General features: G+C 36.9%; 1 protein-coding gene across 1 annotated transcript in view; it reads right to left on the reverse strand.

The window, feature by feature from the left end:
* The window catches only part of LOC122244437 (caspase-1), a 13966-nt gene extending 4425 nt beyond the window's left edge, over positions 1–9541 (reverse strand). The window contains exons 1-5 of the mRNA XM_086534847.1: positions 9450–9541; positions 4493–4606; positions 3474–3609; positions 3113–3233; positions 2485–2552 (exon numbers count right to left, since the gene is read on the reverse strand). Of these exons, the coding sequence (XP_086390973.1) occupies positions 2485–2552; positions 3113–3233; positions 3474–3609; positions 4493–4590 (423 nt within the window). The 5' untranslated portion in view covers positions 4591–4606; positions 9450–9541. The remainder of the gene's footprint in view (positions 1–2484; positions 2553–3112; positions 3234–3473; positions 3610–4492; positions 4607–9449) is intronic.
* Positions 9542–10000: the final 459 nt, after the last annotated feature.

Genomic DNA, 10000 nt, shown 5'->3' on the forward strand with positions numbered 1-10000 from the left:
GTTGTGTGGAAGGGGTAGCCCGGTCTCTGTTGGCTATAAGTGCTGACTCATCTGATCATCATAACTGAACTTTTACCGTGGCGGTCGGATTGCCTGTAGGCGCTCCAGTTGCCAGGGGGCTAATGACAGGCATAGCCGTCTAACCAGCCCGGCGGCTGTCGTCTCTGGGCCCTGCCTGAGGAAGCGAGTGTGCTCGCATTCCATCAGGTAGTGCTCTAATTTGGCGTCCGGCGCGCCACAATACTCACAGCGTCGCTCATCTTGCCCAATAGTGGGGATGATTTGCCACGCACAAGGGTAGCCTATTCTCAGTCTGTGCAGACTGACTTCAGCACACCTTGATATTCTGGGAGAGAGTATCAGCGACTCATAGCCTGTGGCGTTTGAGTACCAGCTGGCCGAGGGGGAGGTTCTCGCTTCCTCTCTGTGTCGCTGCAGGGCACCGACCTGCCCTGCAACCATCGTTTTACGCCTTAGCAGTTCCCGGCTAGGATGCACCACAAGATCACTCAAGGGTTTCTTCCTGCCTTCCTCCGCTAACCTGTCAGCTACGTCATTCCCTTCAATACCAACATGGCTTGGGATCCAGTTGATGATGATGCGTCTTCCCTGATCCAGGATTCTCTGAGCAATGGTGAGAATCGAGGTTACCAGGTAAACGTTATCAAGGGGTGTGCTTTGTTGCAGGCTGTCAATGGCGGCCCTAGAGTCTGTGTGTATAACAACATGCCCGTCCGTCTGGGCTGCATGGGCTAGGGCTCCCATAATAGCTACTGCCTCTGCCTGGAGCGAGGAGGCATTGTCTGATACCCGCATAGCTTTCTCTATGCCCCTTGCTGCAAAACCGGCGCCTGCAGTGCGGGTGGTGGGGTCTACAGAACCATCCGTGAAGTAGGTTTTACTGTTCAGCGGCGTGATTGCTGTAATGTTCCTCTCCGCCTCAGCCTTCAATAGAGGCGGTGAGTACTGCGTTTTTCTTCTTGATAGACTCATGACAGAGAACTCTATCAAGGATCGTGCCCACGGCGGGGCTGAGACATAGTCAGGGTGGGGATGGTCCATGCCCTTGATCAGTAGTGTCTCTTTGAGCTCAAAGCGTTTCAGCACTCTGGTTGTCTGAGACAGCCAGGTGTTGTTAGCAAAGAGTTCTTGGTTTTGTGCAAGCCGACGCTGCACTCTCTGTCTTAGCTGCGAGTCCAGTGGGGACTGTAGGACATTTGCAAGGAACTGGGCCGCCATCTGATCAATCCGGGTGTCCAGGGGAAAGAGTTTGGCCTCCAGGAGGAGGTTAGTAACCTTAGCCCACCCAGGGGCACCCAGAATAATCCTGGCGGCTTCGTTTTAAGCAAAGCTCCTACGTCATGTATGTCATGACACCCGTCCGCAGTGGGTTAATACTTCCTTTCTGGGTCTTTATAAAGATGGCACTTCTGTATGTTTTCTCTATGTTGGCCCTTATATATATATATATATATATATATATATATATATATATATATATATATATATATATATATATATATATATATATACATATATATACATATATATATATACATATATATATATATATACATATATATATACATATATATATATACATATATATATATATATATATATATATATATATATATATATATATGAGGCACAACATAGAGAAAACATACACAAGTGCCATTTTTATAAAAAAAAACAGACATCAAGTAATAAGTGCCATTTTACAGAGTCCCACACAGAGAGTTATGTACAAGCTCTACATTCATGAAACCCTGTGCAGAGAGTGATAAACATGTGCTGTTATTCAGGATAAGCTAGCTAATTTCCCACCATTCACCACAAGCATGTGAGAGTTCCTTGTATGAGGGACAGAGGGATATTTAGATACATACATAAATATATATATATATATAGAAATATATATATATATATATATATATATATATATATATATATATATATATATATATATATATATATACATATATATATATATATATATATATATATATATATATATATACATATATTATATATATATATATACATATACAGATATATATATATATTTATATATATATATATATATATATATATATATATATATATATATATATGCTAAGGCTTTGTAGTGTACAGTGTCAAATATCTAAAACTGATAATGGCTTAGCTCTTGTCTCTACCTTCTCTGCCTTCTGCTGTAAGGGTTGACTTCACCCAATCAGACACCTCACACTGCCTTTTAAGTGTATCATATACTAGTATTACATGATAAAGAATATACATATGTATCTCAAAATGCATCAACATTGAGCTACAATGAAGAGATGCAGTGCAATCCCTTAACATCATTTACTCACTACATTTACACTCGTCTGTGTAATATCTATCTTCTAAGAGTGTTAGATGAAGAAAATCAGGGGTAGTCCATTACTGACATCGTGCAATTGCAACCAAGAATAGGTAGAATTTGCCTAAACATACCTGAGAGGTGTTGAGGCCAGCCTGGCACAAGATGTACACACTTCTTTGTTCAGTATGGGGATGATGACCTTTGGGAACCTCCAATTAGCAAACTATGCATTGCATTGTGTCCATAAGCCCACTAGCATTACATTATTAAATGTAAGGTGTAAAGAAATATTTAAATTTTTTCAAGCTGTCCCGAAATATAGTGTTTAAGTTTTTTTTTTTTTAATTCTTTTACATTCATTTCACACACACACACACATACATGGAGCCAATGGTCTATCTGTGCATTTATGCAAATACACATGGATACTCCTATATGTGACAATATAAAATGATAAAAAGATAAATCTTTTAAACATGCAAACTCTATTTCATCCTTGCAACACCATACACACAAACTTCGCTGGGAATTACGTACATCTTACTTCATGAAACCAGACTTTCAAGATCAGGAATCCAGCCTTAAAAAATTCACAAATACAGACTTAAAGATTCGTAAAACTACCCTTAGACATATATCTAGTCTTTAAGACTTGTGAATCCACTATCAAAGAACTGCAAATCAAGCCTTGAGACCCACGAACCTAAGACTTATTTAATCTCAAATCTCAGCCCCAAAATGAGTTCACTAGATACTTACGGTCCGTGATCTTTTTATAGATCTCAACCACCTTAAGGTTGTTTTTGACATCCACATCGAACCCCAGGTTAGTGAAGAGCTTCTTAGCCTGGTTGCAATCTTTTTCTGTGCCTTTCCTCTCCTAAAGTGGGATTGAAAGTTATGGAATACACAAGAAATACATCACAACATGAAGGTAAAATAAAAAGAAACATAATCATAAATAAAAAATAATATCAACAAAACTATATGTATGAATGTAGAAATCCTGGAATGAACAATCTGTACAAACAATGGGCAAGCAATGACAATTACGTCAAGGCAAAATCTCTGGCATTGCCCTCAGCTGAGTTTAAACCTTAGCCCTGCTCTTAGCCCTTACCCCAAGCCCAGTGTGTTGGTCAAAGTGGCTATGGTTGAAGATGACACAGTGGCCACGCCGCTTGTGTTTCATGTTGTAGCGCAAGGCATCAGAGTCTACTGACATCCTCGCACCTTGAGGCCTTATGTTTACAATCCTGGGGAGTTAATAAAAATTTGACTTCTTCTGTGTAACCCTATGGCCTGCAATTAGCTTAAGTGGGTATAATGTTAAGATTCCTATAACCTAATGTGAGGAGCTGACCTATAAAGTTTTGTTATTTTGTTTTTCTGATTTTGAACGAAATTTTTCATCTATAGCATTTATTTTACCATGAAATGTATTTCTCAGGGTAATAAAAGCTAATGAAAATATTTCTATACTCGGATAATATTGACAATATTGATGAAAATAAAAATGATTTTGACCCTACTAACAATAATGATTATAATTATAATAATAATAATAATAATAATAATAATAATAATAACAATAATAATAATAATACCAGTAATAATAATTACAATAACAATAATAATAATAATAATAATATCAAAATAATAGTATGCAAAATAAATAAAAATATCAAAAATATCAATAACAACAATAATAATAATAATAATAATAATAATAATAATAATAATGATGATAATGCAATAACAATAACAATAACAATAATAATAATTATTATTATTATTATTATTATTATAATAATAATAATAATAACAATAACAATTATGAAATAAGTAACAATAATAGTAATAATAATAATGATAATAATAATAACAATAATAATAATAACAATAATAATGATATCGATAATAAAAATAATAATGATATCGATAATAAAAATAATAATCAAAATCGTAATCATAATATCAATGATAATAATAACAAATAATAATAGTAATGAGGATAACAAGCGTAAATAAAAGAAAAAATAGTAGTAATTATATCATCAATAATGATAATGATATTCAATACTACATGTGGACCCTAATATACACAAGAACACCTGGCAAAGTCAGCTGATCACTCACTCAATTTGGTCTTCAGCATCTTCATTATTGTCGTCAATATTGTTGACCTCACCATTGGGCTCTTCCTGGTGGCTCCCTACATTGGCTATTTCATCCATATTTGCTGCTCTTGATCTGAAAAATACAAACAAACAAGGTCTGGAACTGATCTTGAATATTCACTCCTGATGCAGGGGGAGGTATTTTCATGTCTGTGACGTCTTATGTACTCCTTGGGTTTATGACAACCATCAAAATATAAGCCTCATAAGCAATCAGTAGTCGTCAATTTTTATTTATTAACCCGTTAACGACGGATGATGTGTTTTTTCGTCATACATGACGCAGGAGCTTTTGCCTGATAATGGGCGTTATGACGTTCGGGGATTTTGGATCACTATGTTATTTTATTGTGCTATGAGTAATAAGTGAGTGATGCTAACAATTGCAGTCATAATTATTATAACTGCCGTAATATTAAGCAAAATAGGTTTCAACTCACTTCCAAAACCTAGATGGCACCACTTTCTTCTAGCACCAGCAGGAGAGAGAGCCTTGAATGGCACCCATCTATGGTCTCTAGCAAGCACTATCTCTATGGAGGGATGGCACATCGTAAGTTGCCGACCTTTTGCTCTAAAGTACCGCAGATGAAAGATGTGCAGGCAGAACGAGAGGAGGAAAGTGACTCACACCATGCCCAATGCCTACAATGTGCCACTGTGCCAGTAGAGATGCCTTTTATTGTGGCACTCACTGTCAAAAGCACAAGTTTCCTTCCTCTTCCCTACCTCTTCATTTTGGATGGTTATAAGTTTCGTGTTCGTTCGTGACAGCACACAAATATGAAAAAATAAAGTTGCATTTTGCCCCCCCCCCCCTAAAACAGTAATACTTCTATCACATTGAGAATAAAGAAAAAAAAATGAGTTGATATGGACCCTGAACTACAATTTTAGTCAACTACAGAATTGATGGAACCTGTGATATGACAGATATAAATTTCTAAAAACAGTAAAACACACAAAAAAACAAAACACAAAAATGGATCTAGCTCTACAATGAGTGACCAAAAGGGAGTGGGAAAAATCAAATTATGTTGCAGAAGCTGCCTCGATCAGAAATAAAACTCATCCTGGAGCCTGTGTAAGCAAATCTATCCCCCGTCAGCAACGGGTTAACCCTCTCTCGACGGGTGGTACACCACAGGTACCACACAGGGTGCCGTCATACGGCGTCGATCATTTAATTGATTTAGGCCTATGCGTTCAAGAGCTCCAGCATTGCAACTTGCAAGGCTGGAATGCCCCTGGCATGAATGGGTTAATATGTAAAGAGGAACACAAGCAGCCTTCTGATGTACACATACAGCCTATGGATATACTAAGGTTGCCTGAAATACAGTTACTGTCTATGAATTGGTTTTATTCCCTAGCCCATAGAAATATCCTTGTTCTGACTTGAGTTCTGTGCCCCTAATATTTTCACAGGAAATATCTACTTCATACTCTTACTTTATCAAAGGCCTGAGTGCAGTCTTGCATGCAGGAACAAGCTTTTATATATAAGTACTATTAGTACATAGAATGGTGTGATTGACCAGAGTACCAAAAATTGGTGTTAAAGTAGGTGAGGAGGTCATATGCGATATGAGTATACAGCATCTCAAAAACACTCAACCCATTAGTTTCACATTTACCACAAGTTCATGCTATAACATAATCACTGTGAAATTTACACATATGCAGAGGCATTCAACCAAAATGGATCTTCATCAAAAGACAAAGTGATTGAGATCATGCCCAATGTTACCTGATAAATTACCATATGTGCATGTTTTTCACTGTATTGCCCATCAAACATAACATGACTGATCAAAAGATTAATGGCCAACTAATCCATTGAGTATGGGTGTCATGACATATGATGACACCAATTAGGTCTAAAAGACGGGTGTCAATGCGTATATAATGCGACTTCGGGATCTGCTCACAGTTGAAGCACTTACATAGTCAAGAAGTATTATAGCTATAACGGTCAGCCTAAACCCATATTTTGGGATGGATTTGTAGACCACCCGTCCTGATTGCCGTTTAGATAGTTAGGTGCCGCATCGGCACTGGCTTAAATCACATAGAACACAAGGAATGGTTGCAGCAGTGAATGGGTCATAGGTTACTTATTTGAGATTTCCAAAGTCAGCCTAAACCCTTGTTTTGTGATGGATTAAGGAAAAATACTCATCAGGCAAGTCTGCATTCCCCGAAGAGCAAAGAAAATATTTATCCCATCTCTCTCATTTTTAGCCGATGCAGGAGACATCAGAAATTGCCCACCCTGTCAGCTCATTAGGTTTGCATTGGGTTAAGGGAAGTCTGGCTGAAAAAAAATATAAGTTTGGTTACATAAGCACTTGAATGATATGAATATACTGCTTTCTAACCATGTAACCCAACTATCCCTCTAGGTGAGTGGACCATTAGTGAATAATAGATATTGCCTCACTATTAATAGTTTGTTTTAATATGTAATCTGCTGTCAGAAAACCACATATCTTTGAATATAGAAAAAGTGATATTGCACCTTCCTTTGGTTCCAAAAATTTTGCCTAGATTGCTTCATCAACAATGTAAATTTTCCACACTTGGGGCAATTGATGGGCTCTGATATCACACCGAAATGGATACTCCAGACCTTTTTTTTCCACTTTTGCCACAATATTAACCCTATGATGACGGTGCGTCACACTCGTGTGACACAGCTAAACTCCCGATGCCGGGGCGTCATGCCAGTGTGACGATTTCAATGCAGTATTGCAATCGCCTGGCTTAGGGGTTTTCGCGTAGCGCGTGCCCCGTCGAGAAAGGGTTAAACAATAATTAACAAAATAATAAAAACACAACACTTCAAACCAGCAATCATTGAGGGCTGACGGTTGTTGAGCTGTCAAATTGCCTGGTAATGAAAAGAGACATACACAGGTTATCTTGAATTATTCTATAAACAATCATAAAAAACTGTTAGAAATGTTTTTAATTACTTGAAAAAAAACATGCATGGAACATACAATCATGAAAGGGAATACACTTTTGACTATAAATAATCTTTTTCTTAATTGCATAGTATTACACAAACTACTTAAAATGTCACAGTAAAGAGTTACACAGTCAGTGTAAGATAAACATCTCACTGTAAACGGTGAGCAACTTTGAAAAAAATGTATCATTGTTGCATCCAGGCTACAAAAAAACTTCCTTATTAACAATCTGCAAAGGATATGCTCCAAATGAACTATCAACTACATGCACAATTTTCCTTGTCTTATGGCTGTGTGAAACTGGACCCAAACCAAATTGCTTGTTTTTGTACTAGAGTAATAATGAAGTCTTGAAAATTGAGTGCAGCCATCAAATTTTACTCTATCTGAAATTGTTACTAATCATTTAATAATCCTTTATACTATTACTTTGCCTTTGATAATTTCCTTTTACATTAAATTTTAAGTCACTGTAAATAAAAAACATACATATATACATCTTATTACATTTGAGAGTGGAGCTTACAATGATATACAATCACTTACAATGCAAGAGATATATGGTTTAGGACAGTGATATATGTTTTGGGGACAAATCAAAAGCAAACTGGGTAAATTATCCAAATAATGCTGCATTACTAAATGGCACAAATGTGGTATTGATGGATTCCTCTCAACCTCAACTACTCATATATAGTGGATGTAATCCGCAATTCCACCCCTGCACCCCACAATCTGGGTCCTGATAGTAGTTACGGAAGGGCATGAAGTATACCATGGAGTATATGAAAAAATTGCATTAATATATATAACACATATATACCTTAGTCTACTGTAAAATAAAAACAAAGATGCAATTTCTTTATGAGTTACTCATTTGTATGGCGCAGTGTATGCACAGCGATCGTACTAAGCAATTTGGCAGGAAATTTAAATTCACTTACTGACCAACCTAACTTTATCAAGTTCTGATGTTTGCCCTAGCCAAAGGGGAGGGGCTTTACCCCCCACCTGGATCCTCCCTTTTCTTCTACCACTTCATGGTATTTATACTGATTTTCAGGAACTTTTATTTTGAACACCTTTTGAATGCATCATCTATGCGTATCCCGCATCACCAATGTATATCCCATACCTTACCAGGACCAATATCGCAAACACACACACAACTTCACAATGCAACAATAAAATTGAAACTCACACAAAGACTCAAACTCACACAAAGACTCAAACTCACAGACTCACTAAAATTAATGAACATGAAAGCACAATGACTGGCCACTCGACCTAAGGTTAGCTCTCATTGGCTGTCGTTTATAAACACTAAACATTGTATTTTTGTCTTTCCGTAGACGGCTCTTTTTTTAATAAACGGATATCACGTAAATAAAAAAAGACATCAGTCGATTGCCCACAAGTGCAGGATGAAGGTTGGAAGACCTGATGTGCACTGAATACCCTCCCCTATATTGAAGCCCTCATTGTGGGATACAGGGCGGGTAACGCGGGTAAAGTCGATCATTTATGAATAGTAGAGGTTGAGAGGAATCCATCGATATGGCTTTTGTGGTATTTAGTAACAGACTGAATAAGTAATAATCGGCTAGACGGGAAAAAGGAACTTGGAAAAACTAAGTGTATGCATGAAGGAGTGAAAAGGAGAACCTCCTTAAGCATTTATAAAATTTAAGAGGACTTTTTCCTCTCATCACGGTGATCTCTAATTCCCATTACAGGCGAATTAATTACCTAACTTAAAAATACAAATGTATACAAGCAAAACTGAAAAACAGCGATGAACAATCCCTCAGCCTCAGACTCTCGTCATTTCCTTCTGTTCTACAAAGAGAACAATACATTATTCTCACTCCAATATATCACGTATACTGTGGGAAATACATTAAAAGTCTTATAGCTGAAGAAAAGAGCAAAGTTCCTTACCAGAGCGACGTTTTATCGAAGATATTGCGAAGGCCTTATCTTCTGTCGTTTAGTTTTCGTGCTCCGAGTTCCCCATCCGACATTGCCGCACTTATCTCCGTATTATATTTTGGTTATTTATGTTTTCTTTCCATAATTATATGTTCCCTTTAGACCCTTTAAATAACTTTAAAATGTGTATAATATCAAATTAAAGTGTTGAAATGCCAATGTATCTTATTTTATATCATACGCATTTTAAGAAATAACATTTGGAACATTCCAGAACCCTGAATTAGTGGTCGGCAAAATTCGATTCCCCAAACATGTTGAAGACATGTTCCTTCATTTACATGTGTATAGGCGTTCTGCTTCATTTGTCATTTCCATTTCGTTTGATTCTTATGATATTCTTTAATGAAAAGAGATTTATGTTTCACGGTGAACCAGAATATTGACAATGTATGCAAATAACACTATCATTTACTTCATGTAATTATTAGTGTTGAGGTGGTGGAAGATGTCATCTTCTATGCGTGTATTAAGGAAGTTTGGCTTGTCAATGTACAGAT

The sequence above is a fragment of the Penaeus japonicus genome, unplaced genomic scaffold (assembly GCF_977035675.1).
Source record: "Penaeus japonicus unplaced genomic scaffold, GWHDUDI00000001_assembly GWHDUDI00000042, whole genome shotgun sequence".
Classification (NCBI taxonomy): Eukaryota; Metazoa; Arthropoda; class Malacostraca; order Decapoda; family Penaeidae; genus Penaeus; species Penaeus japonicus.